At 37.0% G+C, this 27,957-nt stretch overlaps 1 protein-coding gene across 2 annotated transcripts in view; it reads right to left on the reverse strand.

The window, feature by feature from the left end:
* The window catches only part of tbxas1 (thromboxane A synthase 1 (platelet)), a 69,080-nt gene that overhangs the window by 19,978 nt on the left and 21,145 nt on the right, over positions 1 to 27,957 (reverse strand). For both annotated transcript variants that reach the window (XM_079873801.1, XM_079873800.1), the window contains 8 exons: positions 22,747 to 22,840; positions 14,926 to 14,978; positions 11,546 to 11,642; positions 8,913 to 9,029; positions 1,219 to 1,307; positions 962 to 1,110; positions 632 to 762; positions 207 to 548 (listed from right to left, as the gene is read on the reverse strand). In XM_079873801.1, coding sequence (XP_079729927.1) covers positions 207 to 548; positions 632 to 762; positions 962 to 1,110; positions 1,219 to 1,307; positions 8,913 to 9,029; positions 11,546 to 11,642; positions 14,926 to 14,978; positions 22,747 to 22,840 — 1,072 coding nt within the window. The remainder of the gene's footprint in view (positions 1 to 206; positions 549 to 631; positions 763 to 961; positions 1,111 to 1,218; positions 1,308 to 8,912; positions 9,030 to 11,545; positions 11,643 to 14,925; positions 14,979 to 22,746; positions 22,841 to 27,957) is intronic.

The raw sequence follows: 27,957 nt of genomic DNA on the forward strand, positions 1-27,957 counted from the left end.
CCAAAAAGTATTTTCTGAATCATAATGGCATTTCTGGGCACCCACAGCAGAACTAATATGACAAAAGACTTCTGAAAACATTGAAGAGAATGCCAGTTATTCCACAAATTATATGTGCAGGATGTGAAATAAAGAGGCATTCTCAAAAACGAGAATAAAGTAAATAACGGTTTCCAAATACAACAGGCATTTTAATCTCAACTCACGTGTTTGCTGAAGAATTCATCCACTTCTTCTTGGAGTTTTTTCTGGCACTCTGGATAGATCGCTAACAGGTAGCACGTGAAAGCTAGCGTGTTGCTGCTCGTCTCATAGCCGGCCAACAGAAAGATGAAGGCCTGACCTACAATCTCATCTTCTGTCATCATTCTCTTCTGCTGGACGCGCTTGGTGGACTCGTTTCCAGGAACGTCTTCTTGTACGTTGTCCATCCCCTGTTCGGTGCAAGACTGCTCATCGGCGTCGTTGACCACGTCAAAGTGCTCCAAAGAAAAACACTTGTTGCTGGTTCTGACGTCCAGCATCATTTGCAGGAAGTCCCGCCGTCGCTTTAGACAACAAACAACCCACACGCTTGTTTATGTGGTTGATACTGATGATGTCTCATTAATTTGTTTGTTCATGGCCATACCTGTTCAGGGTGAAGATCATCTCTCTGTTTAATCATCTTTTGGATACATTGGATAAAAAAGGAGTTCATCTCATCCCTCGATTTATTGGGAAGTAGGGCAGCAAATGGCTGAAGGAGAAATGGAAATGCCACTACAGCAAAACCAGGAAAAAAGGGACACAGTTAGAAAATTTTACTTTTCCCTCTCACTCAGATAATAAATATGCTAATCACAATATCAGCTAAATGAAAAGTTTCATATTATCATCTGTCGGAAGGACTTTCCAAGCTGTCCAAGACAGAAATAAATGCTGTCCGGGATTGTGCTCTAGATTTGGTGGTTGAACGTACAAATGAATATCATGATGGGTTTGAAGAAGGTAAAAGCGAAGAATTTGGAGGCCTGGTGCACAAAGGGGTCGTCTGGATTGTTCTGAGAGTCCACCTGCGTACCAAACGCAACACTGGCAATTACGTCCATTGTGAAGCAGCCGAAACACCTGCAAAAAAGATATGCATTGCATTATTAAAAGCTCATCACAATGTCTAAAAATATTAAGAAGAATAATGTGCTCACACACATATACAATACTTATAGAAACTCATACTTGTGGATGTTGAAGCTGTTACCGGACTCAGCGTGGCTCTTCAGGTTTCTCAGTAATGTTTCTGTGGCCGTGTTGATGAGGGGAACCATCTGCAAAGAGATCAGAATCAGTAAGCACCACAAAACAAGAACAAAGAATTTGGATTACAGCAAATTACTGCCGAGCCGACAACAAGGAATAAATACAGTAAAAAACACACCGAAGAGAGCATGACCAATGGGAACAGGGCTCAATTTTACGATCTTAAGAAACAACTGATTAATATATTGATATATTTATTAAGAACCACCATTTGTAAATACTGTCGTGTATATGTGACAGTACCGTGGTCTTAAGCAAAAAGTAACATGGTACTCATCAGGATTCCCACACTTTTTAGTTAATAAATTTCTATGACTTTTCTTATAGTCATTTGTGAGTTACTAAATGAGAATTTGCTCAATTCAAATGCAGGATGATCATTAATTAATCATTAATCACACAAGAGCAATATCTTGGAGAGACCAGAGATAATATTTTTTAATAAAAAAGACAGTTCAAACTTCTGCATGAATCATTCACAACAAGATGTATATATAACATGCATTTACAAAATATATAGAGTGAATATTCATATTATGCCGACTTTCAAGATTTCATTTCCATGACTTTCCAGGCCTAGAAAACAGAATTTTAGCTTGTCTATATGGTATGATGCTGAACAAATACCATATTAATATACCATGGTATTTATAGTGCGCTAAAGAACATCAAAGAATACCACGGTAAAATTTGTCTATCACGTGTGCATATAACAAATATGCATTGCAGTCCAGCATCCGCAATAACATTTAAAAATCTTTTTTAATTTAACACCTCCTAAAATATTTTCTTTTGCTTTCAAACTGTATTTGAAAAGGAACAGACTACATAGCTTGGCCTGTTTAGTTTGGTCTATTCATTCATAAGCAGAGGACAAGAAATGACACAAAGGGCTCGAGACAGATTAAGGTACTCTGGATGCACTATTCTCAAAACTGCACTTCTTCACGCCAGCAATCTCTTCCTCTGTATCTGGGTGAGATGAGAGGTTGTCCACTCTCAGTGTTCAAGGCTATGGCTTTCCTCCCTGACACCCATGACTGCAGCCGTGATAAGCCAGCAGCTCATATACGAGACCTATTGATCCTGTCTGCTCAGGAGGAGAAAGCGAGAAAAAGAGATACAGGACTAGTCTGTATAAGAGGAAGGTAAGAAAGATAAAAGGAAGGAACAGATGCATGCGAAAGGGAAAAAATGCTCTGTTTCCAGATCTCCAGGACATTCTACTTCACAATGAAGCCAGCGATACCAATTCAGCATCCAATTACTCAGCCAAACCTGATTATCGTGCTGTTTCTCATCAATTCTGTCTTTAAGTTACCCTGGTAATAGACTACTTGGACTACACCAACATTCACCATAAATATGCTATTGTAGCCTGGCGAGTTCAGGCAGGTCGTAGGTGAACTACCTAAGGCATTGGAGTGCCTTATGCTATAAACCAGCAATCAAAACAATAGATTCCAATAGAGTTTGATGTTAGCATATTGTTCAGCTAACGTTACGATAAGCATAAAAATAAATAACGCACAAAAATATTAGGTAAAATAGCACATTTTTAAATCCCTGCTAACTGATAAAGCAAGCTTAACCATCTTAAGGTGATAACTGTTTTGTAACATGGTAGGTTTACTAGCGGGACTACCAGCTAGTCTATTTTTGAAAGAAATTAATAAATTCTGAAACAAACTGATCATAATTGACAGTAAAAACGTTTGTATTGTTACCAAAAATATTAGGCAGCACAACTGTTTTCAACAATGGTAGTAAGAAATGTTTTTTGAGCATCAATTCAGCATATTAGAATCAGGATTCCCACACCTTGGTTAATTTCAAATTCAAGGACTTTCCAGGTCCAATACCCTCATATTCAATGACTTAAAGGAATAGTTCACTTTAAAATGAAAATTCTGTCATCATATACTCACCCTCATGTTGTTTCAAACCTGTATGAATTTCTTTCTTCTGCTGAACAGAAAGGAAGATATTTAGAAGAATGTCAGTAACCAGGCAGTTTCTGGGTCCCATTGACTTCCATAGTAGGAAAAAAATATACTATGGAAGTCAATGGGACCCAGAAACTGTCTGGTTACTGACATTCTTCTAAATATCTTCCTTTGTTCCAAGGTTACATCGTTTCAGCCTATTTTTGCAATGTTTCACAGTGTGTCTGTGAAATGTTGAGGTTCCATCGTAGTAGTTTCGTGCACGCGTGAACGTCATGGCAACGTACAACACAAAGTACCTCATGCGGGAAACACTTAACGTAACGCGTAAATGCACGTAACTAACGTAAATCAAGCAAGCTAGTATGCATAGGCCACGAAGTGTTGGTGAAATAACACATTAGCGGACCGGAGGGAATAATATGGATTTTTTTCCAGGAAACTTTTTGCACAAAATAAATTCAAGACCTGTATCTATGAATGTGCACTATTACTCTTTTAATGTTTTTGATCAAATAAATGCAGCCTTGAGCATTGAGAGGCTTATTTCAAAAACATTTGAATGGTCATGTACATGTGATGCTGTCTAAAGTTTTCCAACCTTTTGGAACAGTCTTCATTTCATGACCACATACGATCCCTTAAAGAGCAATCTATGGGCTGCTCACTATTAAGCCTCAAAACAGATCTTAAATGACTTCCAGTCTCGATTTTCCCATTTATTTGGGATTTCCAGCATTTAGACTACAAAGCATTCAGTTCCTTGAAGTCCCACAAATGCAACTAAATTGTGTCTATATAATCCAAGCAAAAGCTTTGTTATCCAACACATTTTGTATTCACCTGTGGTCAAGTTATCTGTTTTACTAGAACAAATTACATCTCAGTGAAGCCTTACTTGGTGGTAAATAAGATGAATAGGTGTGTGCGTGCATGCATGTGTGTGTTTGTTGATGCATATTGACTCCGTGCAGGCAGGCAGATGAAGACGACTGGAAAGGCTGATGGAGAATGACAGGAGAGGTGTCTACTGTCTCTTTCTACCGCTACACCGCAGCTAATGAAAATCAATACAGGCAGCAAGTGCATGCCTACACTTTTGCGCGCACACACACACACACACACACACACACACACACACACACACACACACACACACACACACACACACACACACACACACACACACACACACGCGCACTCACAACTTGGAGCTCAGATATACATTAAACATTCAGGAAAGCTGAATTTTGGTTCCAGTTTTATTGCACATAAAATCTTCCGCCAGATGCAGCTAATATTTAACAGTGGAAGGTCTCGATACTGTGGGTTTTAAAATGCAAACATTATGGCTCTGTTTACTGTAATTAAGTTAATGGAAATGCTTTAAGACGGAGCTATGAGATTTGGATTAAAGCAGATTGTAAAGAAGGTTACGAGCTCATTAGAAGTTTGTGTCTTTGCACTGTGCAGTATTTCTCTCTCACACTGTGATAGATAGAGAGGATAGAGAGTGATGTGTACGGATTTCTCCTGAATGATGCCACACCATGCTGAATTTAGCTTGAGTGAATGTCACTCCACTCTGACGGATATCTGTGAGTATGAGAGCAAGTGAGACAATGAGAACAATCACTGTTTTCTCCTCTCACAGATGTACACACCTCTGACATTCCTGATGGACATGCATACCATTTCAGCTGGAGGAGGGAAATGACATCACTAATGCATACTGGTTCATAGGTAGATCTATACATACATACATGCAGGTTTTTTTTTTTTGCAATGCAATTTTCTTTTCAAACAATGCAATTCCATTTTAATGAAAGATTGTTAGTAAAATTCTTTTGGTACCCACTACACTCAAATGTATGTTTCTCATGATCTTGAAAACATCTGTTGATCAAAGGCAAATGTTTAAATTCAAAACTTTTAAACAGAACATTTTAATAATAATTGATATTTATGATACCTCATGCCGTTAGTTGAGAGAAGCCAAGAGTGTGCAGAGCTGTGATCTAGACAAAGGTCTTTTATTGTTTTTTGGTTATTTTTTGATCACTAAATTATTCCCGTCCCAGATAGGTACGTCTCTAAGATGTCTGCTAAAGAGCGCTTAATCTGGAAAACATCTGTTGTGTACAAACATCTGATAAACGTCTTAGAAAAAGCAGTTTTACATACATTCTAAATCATAAACATCTAAAGACATTTTCTAAATTTAACATCTGACAGGAAATGTCTTAGAGACATTGCAGATGAGCAAACGCAAAAAAAATACATCTTGCAGATGTAAATGCAGACATCAAATAGACGTTTCCGTGATGTACTGTACGTGTGCGATCAGGGATACTTCCATTTGTTATAGTTTTGATGACTTTACTATTAGTATATTCTATTACATGTATGTGTAAAATAGTCAAATAAGAAAATATGTGTGTCCAAATTTATTTTTCATAGAAATCTTTTGTAACATTAAAGGTGAACTAAGTAACTTTTTTTATCTTAACCGAACAGCTTCGGAGTCATTGGAAGGGTTATATGACTGTTTTCGGGTTGAATGGTGGTCTTCTCGCACCCCCCGAGCGCCTGTGAGCGGAAAAAAACACACTTGCAACTTTTGGCCGGCGAGCCGCCGGCCGCAGCGTCAGAAAGTATCGCGTGATATCAGGTCTCGCGATGTAACGAATTGCTTTACGGCACTGCACACATACACTATCTAAACATTTATATGCTAGCCTTCTGTGTATCATACATACCTCAGTGGACATGGCTCCGTGCGTTCGCCGGGTTCTTTGAAAACATATACACATGACCAGCGGGAGAAGATGGGAGAGGGGGGCGAGTCGCCAACGAGTTTTGACGACAGTGTTGTCAAATATTTATTCAGAAGCTGTAGGGGGAGCTCTATAGAGAAACCCGCGAGCAAAAAGCGAGAAAACAGTGAAGAAATCGGCAAAGCTGCATAATGCTGCTTTAAAGATGTCTTTAATGTCAATTGTGATCAATTGAATGTATTCTTTTCTTGCTAAATAAAAGTATTCATTTCTTTTAAAAAAATTCTTACTGACCCCCCAAACTATTAAACGGTAATGTACACACATACAGACACGTATAATGTCTTTCTATGTGTGTACTACGTGTGTGTAATTTTTTAAGAAAAACAAAAAGAAACATGGTTGTATTACATAGCAGAAAAAAAGTATTTTTGGCCATGACTGCACAAGTATATCCCAAAAGTTTTTCTTTCTTTATTAGGAGATGAAATCATCTGAAATTCTTGGCAAGGCTGAAAGAAGACAAAAACTTACAGGGTCAGTTTCCAAGACACAGATTACACCCCAGACTACAAGATGTTTTCAGTGGAGAAATCAACATTGACAACATAATTTAAAGCAGGACTCGTTTAATCTGTGACTTATTAATCCTATTCAATCATTCGGCTCGTAAATGAACAATGAGTCAGTCACATGAGACGCAGTTGAACGATTGAGAATCGATCCTGTTCTATGATGTAAGATGTGATGGCTGGCGCTTCAAAACATGTTAGCAAGAGGACAAACAGCAATTAACTGCTGTCATCCAAGACCTCCTGATCACAACTATCATATGTCTAGCCACTCATACATTTTCAGCAGACAACTTCATGTTGTTTTCTTGTTCTCAATGATGTCATGTGAATTAAATCGACTGTGCTTTTCTCCTCTCAAAGAGTAAATCGCTAAACTCATTTTTCAGAGTTTGAGACCTCATCTTTCTCTCATCTGTCTTTTCCTCTTGACTACCACACCTCTTTCCTTCCTATTCTCTTTCTTCTGCCTTCCTCTGTTTTATTTCATCAGAAAAAGAGTGCATGTAAAGTGCAAGGCTGTTGAAGAGGAAACACACTGCTCTCTTTCATATGTGAGATACAAAAAAGATGAATGTCAAACTCTCTTAGTTCTCGGTTCCAATCTCTCACTGTGGGAAAACCGATAGTCTAGTATCATGTCCAGTGTGCGAGTCCAGGCGCTGCTCCACCAAAATGCTTAAAAAGGTAATGACAAACATTGTGCAAATAGGCTCCACCAAAATTACACATTGTGAAAGCAGCCTGATACGGTCTCCATTAACAACAAATCTCCAGTGACACAGAACAGGATAAGAGACTGAGAAAACACACAGGCTTGTTAAAGGGGTGGTTGATTATGATTTCACTTTTCTAACTTTAGTTAGTGTGTAATGTTGCTGTTTGAGCATAAACAACATCTGCAAAGTTACAACGCTCAAAGTTCAAAGCAAAGGGAGATATTTGCTTTTAAAGAAATCGCTTTTTAAGGACTACAACAAACGGCTGGTAGGGACAACACAACATTCCTCCCAGGTTAGTGACATCACCAACCCTAAAATTTACATAAACCTCGCCCTCGGAACACGATTTATAGATTATCAAGACAGAATATGCTAATCAATGACTAGAAGATAACACACATCAGCTACATAAATTCATCACCTAACCATTCAGAAATGTCCTGTTGCATTCTACATGTTGTCACTTCTTCTTGAGTCTCTCCATCATTGTCTGAATCCGGATTGAACATAAAAGGCTAAAAGTTTTAGAAATTTTCAGTGCATGTCTGTGTGAGTGCAAGCTGTTGAAGCTCCGCCCTCTGTGCCGGGAGCAGCAGCTCATTTGCATTTAAAGGAACACACACAAAACGGTGCGTTTTTGCTCACCCTCAAAAAGTGACAATTTTAACATGCTATATAAAACTATCTGGATGTGAAGAGACTTTCAACCAGCATAACACAAACATTTCTGAAACAAATCACCTACCCAGCCTTTAAGACTCTCAGATGAGGTTTACTGAGATTTTTCAACATATTCCTTGATCAACACATCAACCATTAAATTTTAAAAATAGGAAAAGACCTGAAACATATACATACATACATATATATACACACACACACACACACACACACACACACACACACACACACACACACATATATACATATATACACATATATATATATATATATATATATATATATATATATATAAAATACATATATACACATATATATACATATATATATACACACACACACACACATATACATATATATATATATATATATATATATATATACATACACACACACACACACACACACATATATATATATATATATATATATATATATATATATATATATATATATATATATATATATATATATATACATATATATATACACATGTATATACACATGTATATATACATACACATATACATATATATATATATATATATATATATATATATATATATATATATATATATATATATATATATATATATATATATCTGAGCTCACTCCCAATGCCATGTAAACTTCAAACTACACACGTTTATGTGTGACCTTGTGAACTTATCTGCATTCTGCACATCTTATGACGATCATTTAAATCTTATGCAACTTCTAAAAACTATTTTAATGGCTGTTATGGAAATATGAGATCCACTACAGGTCCAAGATTTTGTTCCAGCCTGCTCCAACAGAGCTGCACTTGATTTATAAACTCAAAGCCATAAAATGTGATTGCATAATAAGAACAATTGCTTTTTCAGACAGCTTTAATGTTTGTTTAGCACGTTTAGGTAAGAGAGCAAAGCTTACCTCTTTCATCTTGGCAGCGCTGAAGGTCGGTGTGAGGATGCTACGCACTCGTTTCCATTGTTCGTCCCTCAGCATGATCAGACTGTCGCTCATAGGTTTAGTGATGCCCCTGGTCGCCTGCATCGAGAACACAGCTGAGGTTTGTAAACTTCAAATGTCTCAAAAGGACATGTTTATATAAGGACTAGATTAGGGCAAAACCTAAAGCATTCCAGCGGTTTGTCATTTAACATTTATAATTTACCTTTAAATGCACCCAGTATTGTGTAGTAGTAGACATAGTTAGCAGTAGAAATTATCAGGCCCAAAACAGCTACAGTATGTGCAAACACTAAGTTACGCAAAAACTTAAACCTATGCAACATTGATTTCACGCATCAAGGATTTGAAACATGCATTTCATAACACAACACAAGTATACTGCATTATTAGTTTTGCCACAAGAGGTGCTACAGCAGGCCTTAGCATTACTCTTCAGGTGAGGTCTCATTTAAGAAAATATAACCAGCTGCACAACTGCAGCGCACAGCAGTTTCAGGCCAGCAGCCACAGGATGGAAGTGAGGGGCAGAGCTTATACAGTCTTAATAGAGCTGCGCTACACATAATTTTCATTTATTAAAGATGAGGTATTTTCACATGGATTTTGATCGGATGATGGGTATCTACAATATTTGCATTAGCATGCATTAGCAAGTGATTTCAACTGTGGACATATAGTGGAGTATATAGCTAGCTGCAATTTGAAGATAAATTAAGTACCAAGATTTATTTCTGCCATAGTAATGCAAGAATGCACCTTAGATGTATACTACACAATGGGATTGGGTGTTTATAAAACAAAAAGTGTTTATAAAAGGCTCTACATGGAATCATTTTGACAATGCTTCATAAGTCTCGGATTCATTAAAACTTCTGTTGTACACTGAGTTGGCTACATAGGTTGTTGGCCTGAAAGGTAGTTCTGTAACTAAGGCCAGGTGGCAGAGCTTTCTACTGGGCCGACCTTGAGTTTGTGTGTTCATGTGTGTGTTTGGAGGTAGATATTTGTGCTAACGGCTGCCAAGTGTGCCAACACATATTTGTTTTTGTTTTTTGGTACCATGGCAATCTACTTTATGAGTTTTCTCCCATGTAGGTTGTAGATGTACAAAAACAGGTCAAGAGGTAGTTGATAAGCCCCAATGCTGCACATGGCCTCAGTATTGATCTGACCCTGCCATAATCGTTTACCCAGCAGGCTCAGCTCTAGCAGCAAGGCCATCTCATGACCTTTGACTCTGCTTTGATACATAAGTCATGTGATCATTAGTTTTTGACCTCCCTGGACTAACTGAGTTTAAGGCTCTGAAGCCTTTTTATCAATACCTTACCATTCAGCATTGATTCATACACACAAAATACACACTTACATACAGTAAATCCCATGGATTGCAGGAAAGAGTGCAAGAAATACATCGAACCGAACCTGTCATGAATTTAGTTGATTCTATAATTTATGGGAGATGGTACAGTATGTGTATCTGTGATAAAAAAAAGATCATGTTGTGAACAAACAATCGCTGAATTATGTGATAATATCACTCAGGAATTGATGGTGCCATTTCCACTAATGTGGCTTAAGTGGGACCAAAAATATTGTATAACGAGTTTTGAGCAGACTTTTTATATGTAGAAAACTCTGTCTTCTAGATGATACATGAGTTGCGATGCGAATAAAGTTGATGTGAAACTTGTGCAAACAAGTGCATTGTAAATAGTAATGGATGATTTTGCTAAGTTATTTAAATTTTCCAAGCTACTTTTAGAATATTAAGTCACTATACTTGAATTAGCTTATATTATACAAATATTATACATTTGTTTCATTACGAAATGCCCATTTCAGAATGCATGTGTGAATAAAACTTGCAAAGTTAGAACCGAATGTAAATTCATGTTCTTGTGTACCCGGCAAAAAAAAAAAAATCATAGTTTTAATGAATATTTATTTCTTATTTACCCATTAAAATATCCTTAAAATGTATAGAAGTAACACTGCATAAGATATTAAGAAAATATCTCTTTAAAACAAGTGTCCCCCCAATTGTTTTATGTTTAAACAATTAAAAAGAACAAGTAAAAAAAATCTGCCAGTCCAAAAAGAGAAAATACAATTATATCAGTGTTATTTTATATACTATTATTGTATTTTATTATAGTATTATAGTATTATATTTTCTTTTTAGTTTAAGTTTTAGTATTTTTTTCATGATGTGATTATTTTATTTCTGTTAGGTGCCAAGGCAACATTTAAAAATTTATTTTGGTTAAGTTTACGGTTTTTATCTAATATTTATATTTTATGTACAGTAGGCCTTATTTCTATGAAGATTATTTTTTAATAGTTTTAGGTTTAATTAACAATAACAACAATCTATGAAAAGTCTTAATATCTTCTGAAGTACATTTGTACGTTTGTGTTTAAGAACGTTTTGATTTTTTGTACTGAAAAGAAAGTCAAAAGATACTAATTAAAAACTCATTTAGAACTCATTTTTGCAGTGTAGATTCAGGCCTAATAATACAGCTTGAGATGAATTGCTGAGTATGAGTGTTTGTGAGATATTAGTTTGTAAATGTAATGCCACTCACCATTCTGTTGGGGAACTTATTGAATTCCTTCACCATCACCTGTCTCAGCATATCCGGATCTGCTATGATCACTATAGGCCGCCGGGCTATATAATAACTGACACACACATACAGCAAACAAACAAGATGAAATGAATAAATAAATAGTCAAATTTCAGGGGAATAGCAGGAGACAAAAGAACAAAGGACGTATACACACACTCATGCACAGATAAAGTAGCACATCTGTGGCTGTAGACCCCGCAGACACCATCTTCCCTGTCATATCACTGACGTGGTACAGACACATCATGTGTGTGTGTGTGTGTGTCAAGGTCAGCTCAGTAAAGAGAAATTTGATGAGACTGCTGGGTAGTTCCTTTTTTTGTAGTCACGCATGGCAGCTTTCACTGCTGAGATGTGGCGAGGTTGTACCGTCAACGCTGTGAAATGGAGGATTGCGAGCATGTGTGCCCTTGCATGTGCCAGCATGAGAGACCACATACCTCCAAAATACAAAATTAATTTTTCTGAGAATCAATGTCACAGGAAATAGCAGAAACAATAGTCGATAATTAAACGCACTGATAATTGAATATAAAAGCTTTTTTGGCAAATATCTGAAGCCATTAATCTAGTTCATTCAAGCTTTTGGAAGCTTCCTTTCTTTTTTTTCCCGCAGAAGGATACGCTTAGGTTCATTACAGTGTCCAGTGGCTGTAAAGCACATTTAAGCTCAGCTGGGACTCCGCTGGAGGCAAACGCAGCAGAGACGGATCACTCTTATCATTTACTGTACTCTCCTTTTTGTGTGTGGTGTCAGTTTGGTAAGTAAAACTCAGAGCAGAGCGGATAGGCTCTTCATATCATCTTCTAATAATGAAGCTGACATTGGCAGTCCACATGGCTCTAGGAGCAGGATGAGTTTAATTAAGCTTGCAGCTAAGTGACCTATAAAACACTGATCTCATTAGTATGTTTTGGTTTATCTATGCATCTGCGCCGGCGGTCTGTTCGCAAACCAAAGAGCCGCGTGGAAAAAGTCTCTCACGTGCAACACAGACTGATATATGCAAGATAGACTGAAATGTTGTTCACATGACAAAGATCATCATTACTGTCCTGGTTTCCAGTAAAAATATAAGTCGATAACACTTTACAATAGGATTAATTACAGTAGCGGTCCTGTACTGAGCTGGATGACGTCCTCACTGCTTTCTCCAGAGCCGCTTTATAGATTAACTGAACTCATTCCATAATTGATGAACTTTACACAGTTATTGAACCAAACTGGATCAACACTTAACTGATTTCAACTGAATAATGGCTGTTTACTATTCTTTTTTAGAGCTGCTTTACAGCTAAATTGAATTCTGTTTGCATCACTGAATCAATATATTCCTGTTTGCCACTCTAAAGCTGCTTTGAATAACGCACTATAGAAATATAAGTGACTTGACTAGTTAACTTGATCAATACCTAACAAAACTATGCTAACAAAACAATACTACAGCATTTATTAATATTTTTTATTATGTATTCATTTATTATTTTACATAGTACATTTTAAAATGTTAAATTATAGTAATCACCATTAGTTTGTGTTATGTACAAACATAAATTAACAATTAAACATTATTTATGCTAGATAATATATGCTGTAGAAATTTTTTATTTATTGTTAGCTCATGAGACCTAATGATTCAACTAATGTTAATTATTTGAACCTTATTATAGTGTTTGGAAAAAAATATGATTCTTTAAGTCATAATGACTTAACATCTCGTAGTCATGAAAAATTATCATGACGATTACTTATGAGGTGTTCATAACAAGAAAGTTTTAGATTTCATTATGTGAAATATTTTAATAATTATGAGAAGGTATCTCATTATTATGAAAAACCAAGTCACTATAAGAAAGTGTATTATTATTATTATTATGATGAGATAAGTCATTATGAGGAAGTTTCTCTTTATGAGATGTTATTTAGAAAAAAAATCATTATGACTAACTCATTATGATCAAGTTTATCATCATTATGATATATTATGTCATCATAATGAGAAATTCTCTCAATATGAGATGCCAAGTCATTAAGAAAAAGTTATTATTAATATTATTATGAGAAAGTTTCTCAGGTTAATGTTAAGTCATGGTAAAATGTATCAATATTATATGATAGCGTAAGTCATTATTAGAATTTTATTTCTAAACTGTGACGAAGCAGGCTTCCATAATAATATAGTGTAGATGACTATTTTTTATAAAAGTATCTTGACAGTAATTTGTAGACTCAACAATATGTAGTTAGTATTTAGACGCTTAATTCACACCTAAAAACGTCTGAATGTCACTGTATTATACTGTATAAGACCATTGGAAAGCCCATATAAGTTGATCACTATACCAAAAAGTTTCTTTCAAAAACTCATGGATTCTGGTAAGAAGCCATTTCAAGATGTTCTCAAACCATATCTGAAGGATATTTTTGGGTAGAGCAAAAAAAAAAAAAAAAAAAAAAAAATCAAACCTTCCCCACATTTTAAGTCAAGCACTCCTGCAATGCGCCGAAACATCTGAACTTCGATGACTGATGTCTCGCACTTCGTGAACCGACAAGGGTTTTAAGGAGCATGCGGAGCACTGATATGTATTTCAAAGCCCTTTGATTTTGGTGAGCAGCTCAGCCTCTTCGATTACTCTAACTGAAAGATGTCGTAATGTCTCCTGACATATATCCACACGACTCCGAATTAGATCCCCTTTTCCGGTCCCGACACCCAATCCAGAACTCCCAGATCCCAATGAACACACACACACACACACAAGCAGAAAAAAACAGTGTCATTCTGATTCTCTTCCCCTCCATTCTGCTCATATTAAACACAGGAAGCCCAGTGGCACTCGCTGCTTTGATCTCCCCGAGGAGAAGTCGGCCTCTCAGAAGCAGGCATATTAAAACACAATGTCTGGATAGGAATGGACTAAATTAGAGGACACTGGGTGCTCTGTGAGTGGCTCATGCTGTCTGAATATAAATGACAGGACCGTGAACGAGGGCTTGGTGTGTGATGGGTGTTATGCTGGTGCTTTTGTGTTAAAGTAATTCTATAAATATGGAAATGACTAGAGCAATCATGTAGGGCACTTTTCATCAGAAACATAATCAGAAAAAAATAATTTCTATTACACAGTGGTTAATGAGAAGTCATTCATGTTTCACTAGGCAAAACAAATAGGTTTCGCATATATGTGTTTAGTAATGCCCTCGACAAAAGGTTTCCCAGATTAAAAAAAGTGTTTCTCTCAGACATGACGAATTCAGTTCGTTTTCATTTATATTTATTCATTTGATAGTTGCCTTAATAACAGTAAGAGTCAAATCCAGGGAGACTTACCCACAAATCCGTCCATACTTGTTTATGAGGTCAGTTTGTGCCTGAAAGAAACCCTGAGAAAGAGCAGAAAATCCACATATCAGTATGAAAACATTAGAGAACATATGAATATTCAAGTCCCATTGTATATTGCTAAATTCAATTATTTTTGTTGCCATTACAGGTAACTTGTTTTTTTTTTCCTTGTCAGTTTGCTTTGCAAATGTTCTGCAATAACACTAATAAAGTGAGTAAGAGAGACTTGCAAACTTGCATCTTTTTGTTCCCAGTAGGTGGGCACTTTTTCCAAGATATTTGCAAACATTTGCATAGCTTTGTCATCATGTAGTTTAAAGTGATTATTTATTTCAGCTCTATCTTTTCTTAGATACCACTGTCTGTCTAATAAGACTAAGGCTGCGTCTGAAATCACATACTCTCTTGAGCAGGTACTAATTTTGAATAAGTAATAATTTTGCGAATTAAACCATGCTGTCATTATCATGTTTTTTGCATCACTTCACCGCCATTCACAAATCCTCTCCCATGGACTCAAGGGATAGTAAAGTGTCCATCGTATGCAAACTACAGAATCTTGCCATAAGTAGTAGGTCATCCGGATACATTTTTATGAGTACTGTGATTCCAGACATACTTCCTTTGTCACATACTGTTTTTCGTCTACTATATGGTAGGGAAGTATATGATTTCAGATGCAGCCTAAGATGTAATTCTGTAGGTTAGGGCTGTCCAATCCTGGTCCAGGAAGGATACTGTCCAACAGAGTTTAGCTCCAACCTCAATTAAACACACCTAAACCAGCAAATCAAACTCACAAACTTCCAGGCAGGTGTGTAGAGGCAAGTTGGAGCTAAACTCTGCAGGACATTTGGACACCCCTGCTATAGGTGATTACTGTATGAAGACAGGCACCGCTGAGTGACTGCGCTTATCTACCAGTAGGTGTCAGTACAGAGCAGACACTGACTGCGCTTGGCTCTCCTCAGGTTTATGGGCTCTCTGAAGGTTTATTGAGGTCTACTGGGAATATTATCCTGAAATATCCATAACCATAACGCAATAACAGGAATATTAGTATATCCTCACTCCGAATGGCAGAACACATTAAACTTTGCACATAAGGCTGCTGAGATTTAGCTGTGTTTATAGATGCTGGTGGGATATGGTTAAGAAGTTACGCAACAAAGCAAACAATGAACATCAAGTACTGACTGTTAAACGCACACACACACACACAAAGAGCACTAGTTTGGTATGCATGGCAGCCGGTGGCTCTGCTGTCTCTACTAATGAAGGAGTCAACAGTGCTGGCACCGAACCGCCTGCCCTCCCTTCTTCATCCCACCATTCCTGCAGTTTCCCTGGTGGGCATTAGGCAGAGAAGTATGTGTGTGCGCGTGTTCCTCAGTGAGCATTAAGTGGGGTGTGCCCTTCCGTCCTGATGTCCTCTCCTTCAGCCTTTTATTACTGTTCTGTCACACGGAAGAGGCTGCGCGTGCATCTGGCAGTGCCGTAGTGAAGTTAAACAGGAGACCAGAGGCTCAATTCAAATAAATGAGCCACCCTTGCCTTTTGCTTCATTGGGGATTCATCTCGGAAGGATACGATCAATATCGCACGGCCCCGACTGAAGAGGACAGTCAGCGATCCTATTGGAATTCTCTTAAAAAGATTAGCCACTTTCAGTTGTTTTCTAGCACACTTATGACCTTGATCTCCGCGCAGGTCTGAACACCGCGCTGCTTCTCTTTGTCTCAGATGGTAATAATCTCTCATGTCACTCAGAGTCATGCAGGGAGGTATCAGTGTGTGTAAGAGAGAATGTGAAGGAAGGTGTGCTGGGATATGCACTTTTAAGGATAAACCCGTGAAAGACAGACAATTAGGCGAAAGTGGCCCTATTCTATTCTATTCTATTCCCCCTGCGAACATTTAAAGGGATAAGTTACCCAAAAATAAATTCAGTCATCATTTACTCATCCTAATGTTGTTCCAAATCTGTATGACTTTGACTTTTTCCCGTAGAAAACAAAATAATTTTTTGGCCATACATTGAAAGTCAACGGATTAGACAATGGGACCCTACTGACTTTCAAAATATCTTCTTTTGTGTTTGTGTTCCACATTTACAAGTGGGTAAATCTGAAATAGATGATTCCAATAGATACTGGAGCGATACTGAAAAAAAACTGTAGTCTCTCTGCAAGTGAGATTCCTTTATGTAGGCTTTGAACTTGTGTATTTTGTCTGTCCAAAAGTAAAAGTAATTTATTTAAGGATATTACTGAAACAACAAAGCATGATCTAAAAATTCTGCCCAAATATCTACTTACTATGTGCCTCAAACAAAACTCTACATATCATTCAATGATTCAATGCCATGAACGTGGCAAACTTGTCAAATCCAGTAATCATTTCTTCCCCAAAAGCACTAAATGTAGCAAATCAGTTCCAAGATCTAAGAAACTTTTTCATGCAGACTATTGCTTATAAATAATGTAATCTTATTGGATCTTGCCATTTTTGCAAGTGCTTACCAGTTTTGTGGAAACAATGAATCAGACATTTATTTTTTACTGAGTATTTTGTCTCTCACTGACCTTTAGTATGAGAAACACTGTTGAAAGTGGATCAGACCGAGCACCAAAACACACTTGTAGCCAATCAGCAGTAAGGGGCGTGTACACTAATGAGGGGGGAGGTGTCTGTGCTGCATTGAGTGTTTGTGAATTTGGGGGCGGAACTATTGTTTTGGTGATTCCTTATAAGATTCTTTCCCTATAAGACTTCTATGCAAATGACCTCTGTTGTGATTGGCTAACCTCTTTGCATTTGAAAAGTGTTTATCAGAACAGGCCAACTTGCCAACTTGCTAAATACTGTAAGGGTGTTGATATGTACACTACCGTTCAAAAGTTTGGGGTCAATATGATTTTTTTAAAGAAATTAAAACTATTCAGCAAGGATGCATTTAAGACATTTATAATGTTACAAAAGATTTCTATTCCAAATAAATGCTGTCCTTTTGAACCTTCTATTCATCAAAGAATCCTGAAACAGCACCAAAAAAATAGCACATGTAACTGTTTCCAACATTGATAATAATAAGAAAAGTTTTTTGAACACCAAATCAATATATTAGAATGATTTCTGAAGGATCGTGTGACACTGAAGACTAGGAGTAATGATGCTGAAATTTCAGCTTTGCCATCACATGAATAAATTACATTTCAAAACATATTAAAATAGAAAACTGTAATTTACTGAATACTATTTCAGAATATTGCAGCCTTGGTGAGCATAAGAGACTTCTTTCAAAAACCTTTAAAAAAAATCTAACTGACCACAAACCTTTGAACTGTGGTATAACATGGATGGCCTTCTGTTAATATTTTTATAACCTTCAACAATTACCTGTTTTTGTATCTTAGCTTCAGTAAACAGACTTGACTCACTAGGGAGGCAGCTTTACGTTGTGAATATTAAAATCTATGCCTACATACAGTACAATACAGTTCTTTTATTTCAAAATACCAAGACAAATCCTCTTTTCCGAAAAGGTCCCCTATGGATAAAGGGAAAGCAAGTAACTGCATGTGTGCTTGCAAGAAGGCGGGGGGAGGGAGGGGGGGGGGGGGGATTGGAACTGCATCTGGGCTGTTTAGGATCTTAAATGGACCAAATCTCATGTCTGTGAGTGTTGTATTTGGTAATAGAGTGTGTCATGATAATGTGCTGCTGTGGGTTGCGAGAGACTCTGTCGTCTACTCTCTAAATGTGACTCAATCTGCCCTTGTATCCCAGACACTGCTCATCTCTGTACATCACATCCTGTTACCCATGATCCTCCCCCACACCCTTGCTTTTCTCTTTCTTTTATCCTTCAAATCATTCCAAATATATCATTATCGTTTCATCTCCTTATCTTCTGCCTCACATCTCCTTCTCTCAAGACTGTAGCTATATTCGGGGTAAAGATTTGTCTTATGTGCCACTAGACATAACTGTTCAAAAGTGTGGCATTGGTAAGATTTTTTTTTTTGTAAAGAAATTTTTATTTTTATTTAGCAAAGACACATTATATTGATTAAAGGTGACGGTAAATGCATTTATACAGTCTTTAATGTAATGTTTTTTAATTACAATGTAACATAAATTGATTTATGTTGCTTTGAACCTTCTATTAATCAAAGAATTCTGAAAAAATGTTTCCAAAAAATATTCAACATTGATAGTAATAGGCTAATAAGTGTATATTGAGCACCAAATCAGCATTTTATAATGATTTCTGAAGGATCATGTGACACTGAAGACTGGAGTAATTGCCATCCCAGGAATAAAAACACATTAAAATAGAAAACAGTTTGTCACGGAGCAAACCCGTGATCATGAATGGACTGTATGTAGGTACACCATATCAAACACACAAACATGTGCAGCATTAACGCAGTCTATTTACTGACACTGATATCCTGGGTATTCAGACTGCAGTGTTGTGAATGTGCAATGTTTGTGCAATACTTGAATGTATTGTGTATAATGTGTTTTAGATATTTGAGAGTACAACGTGTTTGGATATCATTAGCCGCTAACATTGTTCATTCATCTTTATAGAGAACCACAACACAAATATGTTTGATTTGAAAACTTTATTAAAAATTGTGTAACACATTATTACATATCTAACTTACCTGCTTGGAAAACACCTGTGACCAAACCTGTATTAGTTTAAAAGCAGAGTATTTAAACATGGTGGACATGCTGTGGGGGGGGGGGGGGGGGGGGGTGGGGGTTTCCAAATGTTCCTGTAAAGCAAGGTTTATAATTGTTAATTCATTGTTTTGCATCATAGTTGCATGTTCTTGTTACTGTGTAATGTAATTATGGATGTTGTTTAATATGCATTAGGTGGTTGAAAGTACATATGTTAGAAAGTAAAACTTACCTGTAGAATGGTACATTCCCGGGTGTGGCCTAGACTATAAATGGCAGCCAGCAAGCATGGTGCAGGAGGGGTCAGGTTGGTTGTGTGAAGTGGAAGCAAATCCATAGAAACTTGTTCCAGAAAGTTTATTAACCAAACGATACAACTGCTGTTGTGGCTACCTTCCCACAAAAACTTGTAAATATTTATGTTATTTTTTATAGTTTTTCTTTTTCTTTGTTTTTTTTTGTTTTGCCATTGGATTTGCACTGTCTGCACAATAAATTCACCTTAATTGGGATTTCCTGTCGCATTTGGTCTTATTATGCCTCTGATCGCAAGGGCGATCGCTAACACAGTTATTTTAAATTGTAATAATATTTCACAATATTACGGTTTTACTGTATTTTTTGATCACATAAATGCAGCCTTGGTAAGAATGGAAACTTCTTATATAAAAAAAAAAAATCAACCCCATGTACATGCATTACTCATAAATTAGAGTTAAACTGACTGTGTTACTCATCCATTAGTCTCCCATTTAGCCCACTGACCAGTCATAATGCGTTCACTTTGTACATAAGTACTGGAATTAGACTATTTCCAAAACTGGACTGATTCTGGGTGTAAGGTTAAACAGTTTTTTTCCATATAGAAACTAAGTCATCAATCCCAAACAGGGGCAGTTCTAGACCATTTTTAAAACCACTTATCTGAAAGATCGGGCCAGTATTGCTTCAAGAAAGTTTATAATTTGCACGTTTTTAAGCCTTATAGGTTTAAACATTCAAGTCATTTTACGCCATTCAAGCACAATACGCCGTGAAAGTAACTTAATTCGGTACTCGTGCGCTGCAATAGATCGTTTCTGTGCACGCACACAGAAAGTAGGGCACAAAATGCCCGTCTTGACGAATATCCACGTAAACACATACGGTTATGTCTTAAGTGAATGAAAACAGTTAAGAAAACATCCGATGTGTCAATATAACAGTTATTAATTGTTAATTAATTACTTGTTAATAATAATGATATATGATAGAAAGACTGGTGTCATTATCTAATTTATAAAGTTCTTGTATTGACTTGGTACCAACCCAAGCCCTTCCAGTACTGGTAGGGTACGTTTGACTTACTATATAGTAATATAGTGGTGCCAGTTCACAAAGAGGCACCACTTAAGCAATGATCTCTTGCTACACTTTCTCACTATGGGCTAAGCCTCCCTGAAGATCAAATCCTAGAACCGCCCCTGATCCCAAATACTGACTGAGCTAACGCAGGCTATGCATTCTCCATTTACCTCTTTTTGTGTCTCACTGAATTTCTAACTTGAAATGCAGTCACCTGCCTCTTTAGAGGGGATTGCATCTGTGTCTCTAGTGCCAGGAACACAAAATGTGCAGTCGCGCACACAGACCTACAGGATTTAGCTGAGAGGTTGGCCTGTAGAAGTGGGTCAGAGGATTCTGCTGGAGCAATGCTCTGGAGACCACTGTTTGTGAGACTGAGTCTGCTGACGTGTGCACGAATGTACACACACACTAATATGCACAGACAAAGGGTGCACAACAGCATACAAAACCCACACACATAACTTTAGTTCACCTGGGGAGCTTCATCTAGACACGCAGTAATTATGCATGCATGCATATTCATTCACGCCTTTCTCACTTCCATCTAATAACATTTAATCCCAACGTGGAAGACGTGAATTGAGATGAAATGGACGGATAAAGGGAAACAGACAGGCAGGCCGAGAGGGAGAGAAGGAATAGGGAGCCCTGTCACATGCGGGTGATAGAAAGAAAGAATGAAATGAGTGTTGTGAACGACATGCTGTCCAGTCAACCATCGCTGTCTGACAGTAACATATTGATCTGAAAATCTCTTCAGCACCAGAAAAGCATAAGAGTTAGAATCAAAGCTTTATTTAAAATATGCCAGTGTGCTGGTAGGTGAATTTTGTAAAAATGGGACATTTTTCACACACACAAAAAAAAAATGTCTGGGTCTTATTTATGTATATGTATATATTCTATTTTGCATACAGTAAAAAAAACTGTTCTCACAAATTCTCATTTAGGTGATGCATCCAAATGTTTTCAAATCATAATTAGTTATTGCTGTTTAAAGTTAAAAACTACTGTATTACTGTCTCACAATATTGTTTACTTTCAGAAAGGGGGTTTATTTCAACAAAATAAAACATGAATATGACATGTGCATATGAAAAATGAACATGAATTACAGAATTGATTATTCTTTGGTCCCCCTCATCATATAATCGTCCAAAAATAAGCCTCATTTTCTTTTGTTCTTTTGATTTTCAGGGTGAAATAAGTACTGGATATGTTCTTTTTATGACATTCCTCCTTATTGGTGGTTGGATGAATCCAGGCAATTCACATTCACAAATGAATCTCGCTTTAATCCTCTCAGTGGAATCGAACAGCCCTACAGCATCGAAATTTTGGCCTTTATTTCCTATAATACACGTCAAATCATTATCATTAAACTACAGACAGACAGAAATGAGTATCCTCAAGGTAGCTGTTGATTTGCTACATTTCAGCCTCAGACTGAGATTAAACTTTCAGGAGGAATTAAAAGTATTAATTTTTCAATATTAAACCCACCCACTCTCCCCGTCCGTCTTTTATATTATCGCCGTAAAAGTGCATCATTCAGCACAGAGGGTAATCTGTTTGGAAATCACATGGCATTAGATGTCATTAGTGGTGAGTCATCTTTAATGAACACATCTAATGAAGTGAGGCTCACTGAGAGAAATATCATTTTTCCTGCTTTAGGAGGGCAGTACAAGGTGTGTGTATGAGTGAGAAAGGGTGTGAATGAGTTTTGGGTTTCATTACGAAATGAACAAAAGGTCTTACATTTCGAAACATCATGAGGTTCCCAAAAAACGGAAAGGGCTTTGGGTGCTTGATGCCACACCGTTCCAAGGTGGAGAAAGGGGCGATGGAATACCTAAAACAAAGACAAAGACATTCAGTGTAAACCTCTGTAGTTTGGGGTCCGTTTTTTGCCTCATTAGAAAGCCATTTTGAGAGAATGGCAATAGGAGAAGATTATTATAAATCATTAGAAGGAAAAGGGAAATTATGCTGCAAAATCGTAAACATAATAGTACATTATTAGGTGCTGTGACTGGTCATTTTAAAGGTGCAGTATGTAATATTGACAGCTAGCGGTTGAAATGGGTACGTACCGCAGTCCAAATTCTAAATATTGGAGAGTTGTTTGCCCCTCCCCCTCATTCTTAAACTTAAAGGCGATGAGCCTGACAATGTCATTTGAGTCGTTGATTTAGCCACGTTTTAATATGCCTCTGGTCATTGAGCTTTTAAAATGGATGCCGAGGCTCTTCAGGTCGGGTAGAATCTGCTATCTCTGACCCAGTTTTTTTTTTTTCTGGCTTCCATGGCTGTTCCACGACACTGTGTTTTCCGCCAACTGGCAACCCGGGGTGTTGAAATACTATTGGGTAAATTGGCAGTGGGTGGGATCACAAAGAACAAAACAAAAACAGACTTTCCAACACAGAACGCACATTTCAAAGTAGAATAACTGGCTGTAGAATTGTTTTTCGGATAAGCAAGTATGTGAACTTAATATGTTTGCAGATATTTAGGAATCCTGCTATGATGTTTTTATTCTTTACAACATTCAACAAAATTACATACAGAACCTAAATAACAACACGTAAATAGTAGCCTACTGCAGTGAGATAAATGAATAATTTAATAACAATACTAATGTAATTTATATATTATCATTTTAATCTATATATCTTTAAATTTAATATAAATGTTAAATTATTGTATAATTTTATATATACACTCACCTAAAAGATTATTAGGAACACCATACTAATACTGTGTTTGACCCCCTTTCGCCTTCAGAACTGCCTTAATTCAACGTGGCATTGATTCAACAAGGTGCTGAAAGCATTCTTTAGAAATGTTGGCCCATATTGATAGGATAGCATCTTGCAGTTGATGGAGATTTGTGGGATGCACATCCAGGGCACGAAGCTCCCGTTCCACCACATCCCAAAGATGCTCTATTGGGTTGAGATCTGGTGACTGTGGGGGCCATTTTAGTACAGTGAACTCATTGTCATGTTCAAGAAACCAATTTGAAATGATTCGAGCTTTGTGACATGGTGCATTATCCTGCTGGAAGTAGCCATCAGAGGATGGGTACATGGTGGTCATAAAGGGATGGACATGGTCAGAAACAATGCTCAGGTAGGCCGTGGCATTTAAACGATGCCCAATTGGCACTAAGGGGCCTAAAGTGTGCCAAGAAAACATCCCCCACACCATTACACCACCAGCACCAGCCTGCACAGTGGTAACAAGGCATGATGGATCCATGTTCTCATTCGGTTTACGCCAAATTCTGACTCTACCATCTGAATGTCTCAACAGAAATCGAGACTCATCAGACCAGGCAACATTCTTCCAGTCTTCAACTGTCCAATTTTGGTGAGCTCGTGCAAATTGTAGCCTCTTTTTCCTATTTGTACCCGGTGGGGTCTTCTGCTGTTGTAGCCCATCCGCCTCAAGGTTGTGCGTGTTGTGGCTTCACAAATGCTTTGCTGCATACCTCGGTTGTAACGAGTGGTTATTTCAGTCAAAGTTGCTCTTCTATCAGCTTGAATCAGTCGGCCCATTCTCCTCTGACCTCTAGCATCAACAAGGCATTTTCGCCCACAGGACTGCCACATACTGGATGTTTTTCCCTTTTCACACCATTCTTTGTAAACCCTAGAAATGGTTGTGCGTGAAAATCCCAGTAACTGAGCAGATTGTGAAATACTCAGATCGGCCCGTCTGGCACCAACAACCATGCCACGCTCAAAATGGCTTAAATCACCTTTCTTTCCCATTCTGACATTCAGTTTGGAGTTCAGGAGATTGTCTTGACCAGGACCACACCCCTAAATGCATTGAAGCAACTGCCATGTGATTGGTTGATTAGATAATTGCATTAATGAGAAATTGAACAGGTGTTCCTAATAATCCTTTAGGTGAGTGTACAATATTATTATACTGTGCAATCTCTCAGTTACTATGAGAGTCATTGAAGCTGCAAGCATACATGAATTAGACAACTCTGTTGATATGGGAACATTCTGCTGTTGCTTAAATTTCTGGGCCCTGAGACAAAATGTTTATGGATGCGTATCTTCTTTACCTGGGCCCAATGAGTAAGGAAATACCTAAGTGGGTTTTCTTTGTCATATAGGCCAGGACCATTGACAACAACCCTGTGCTTCTTGTAGACAGGGTGTAAGTGATGGTTTGTGCAAAAGCATGATGACTCAAGCTGTATCGGAGAGCACTGGCAAGTGCTGCAATTCCTCCGAGTATGGAAAAGGGGACCTGCATTATGCATGAGGATTGCATCTGCTGACACACCAACACTTGGACCACTTTTAACTTAGAAGTGAGCCGTGGGAGATGACGAGACGTTATTCTCTCAAATAGTGCATTTTTGTCCCCAAGAAGTTAAACACAAATGTCTTAATAATCCACCAGACCAAGAGAACAGCGTACTTTACGCTGAGTACTTTATTCAAATATGTGCAAATAATCGTTAACACTGGTGCACCTAAAACCATTTGCAAGTTAAGAAATACATTTTAATTTCCCAGGAGTTGATTTCTATTTAAACTAATTCAATTTTAAACTAATTAAATCTATTTAAATTCAAGTTCAACTTTTTGTTATATGAAGGTCACATTAAATGGTCTACCATGGCTTTATTTTTCAGTATTAATCAAATGATTTTTATTTATAGATTTTATTGGTTAATCATTTGTCTTTGGCCCAGACCCAGACTTTCTTAAACAAGGAGTCATTTTAATATTTATTTTATGATATATAATGATTTATATTTGTTTTACACAATTCTGACTGTCATTCATTTGTGGCAATTTCATCACAACCAACAACTTTGCCTCAATAACTTTTCAAAAGTTGGTTACCAATGCAACAATAGTGAATCTATTATTTAATATTAATTCTAAAAATAAAATTTCAAAGTATTCATTATATATTATTATTTTCATATATATTTATTTACATTGAACAACCATTTTATTACAATTTTTACCTAGTGTAGAGTGTATAGTCCCAGTGCCAAAAGTGTCCATAGTTGAATAAACACTTCTTTTTCTAATCGTGTTCGGCTGGAAATATCGGACTCTGACTTCAGCACTGTGGCGAAAAATTAACTGCCACCCATCTTTCTCAAAAAAAAAAAAAAAAAAAAAAGTACTGTAACCAAAAGATTCTGACATCCATCTCTTCCATAATCTCCAGCTCGGCAGGAGTTCATTACCATATTAATTGTCAGATTAGAGAGCGGGTCTTAACACGTGCTGTAAAAAAAAAAAAGCTGGAATGATAACTCATTTTATGACACACTCTTAATTACACAGAAGCACGTTGCATCCTAACACGCTTCTCCGGTGCTGAAAGACGATGAATCCGCGGCCCAATCTGTCCATGTCCAGACTCAAAATCATTTCTCACTTCAGCAAAAATGTATTCACCACCAGTTGCCAGACATCCCCAGTCTTTCAACTCATTATTGGTTAAGTGAACGCATAATGTGAAATACATACGCAGTGTACAGATAGTTGATTAAAAACAAGTTTCTCAATTTTTTTTTGAAAAATAACAAATAATAGAAATTGGACGATAATTGTTCACATCAGATGAGTCTCCACCTTTGAACAGAGGGGTAACTCTTGCACATTTCCATATATGAGGAACAGAACAGGTAGACAAAGACAAATTAAATAGATCTGCAAGGGGATACATAAATACATGAGCAGCAGATTTATAGGCATAATTTTCTTAAAGGAAAAGGAACCATTTAAATTAGTGGAGTTTAAAGAGCCAGTGATACTATAATAATCAAAATGTTGGAAACCAAACAGAGAAGAAGAGCTGACCTAACCAATATTTTGCCCAGGTTTTGTCCCTTTGCTTATAAGTTTAATAAGATAAGAAGAACTGATCCAAGGTAAATGTCTGCCTTGGACTCTTAACAATAAAACTAAACTCCATGCATCATCAACAAAAGGGAAATCTATGCCAATTTATATAAATTAAGTCTTGAATAAAGCAATCCACATTCCTATTTTTACACTGTCTCAATAGTTGTGGGAAAGTTTTCTATCAAAACAGTACCAAAGTTGAATTGTCCTTCAAAACATACAGTTTGGAACATTGTCAACAGTTTGTTCCAGTTTTGTTGAAGTTCAATCAAAAATCTCTTTAGGGAACATCAGAATTAATGTGTTGCTCCATAGAGCAGGTGTTACTGAAGTGTGTCACAGCCCATATAAAGCGGAATGTTTCATATTTCCATATTGTGAAGGCAGATAAGTTCCAAACCAAAAAGTGACTTAAAAGATCAAACATTAACAGCAGGTCATTCACACACAAAAGAGAGCAACATTCAGAAGATTCTGATAAGAGTTTGGCAATAGCATGTTGTTAGGCTAATACAATACTCTAATAAGAATAACCAACATAGTACACACAAATAATAGAATTGTGAATCCATCCTTTCAGATTTGAAATATACTTTGCATATTTTTTAACTTATTCGCTATCTTGGATATAATTGTACATGTTGCATTATGGGTCTTTCTTATATATGCAATGCATTCAAAACAAGATATCTTAGTAGACGTATTCTGTGTCGCTTTTGTCCACCGCATACATCATTGGGGCTGTCTCGTTAAAAAATGTAACCATTACATTTCCAAAGAAAGAAAGAAAGAAAGAAAGAAAGAAAGAAGATCCGGCCCACATCTGGTACGTGTGGATTCCATGTGTACCAGATGTGGGCCGGATCTTGGCCGACACTATGTTGCTGTCTGGGTCATGAGGAAATAATTTTATAATGGTTACTTTTCTGAAATGAGCATAGCTCATGATGTATGCGGACAGCAAGCGTGACCAGCCATGATCACAAGTTGCCTTCATGTTGGGAGCACGTTTATAATGCCTTAAATGCTGTTTAGGCAGGAAGTTAACTAGGTTTTTAAAAAAGAGCTG

Source organism: Squalius cephalus, assembly GCF_949319135.1.
Source record: "Squalius cephalus genome assembly, chromosome: 6".
Taxonomy (NCBI): domain Eukaryota; kingdom Metazoa; phylum Chordata; class Actinopteri; order Cypriniformes; family Leuciscidae; genus Squalius; species Squalius cephalus.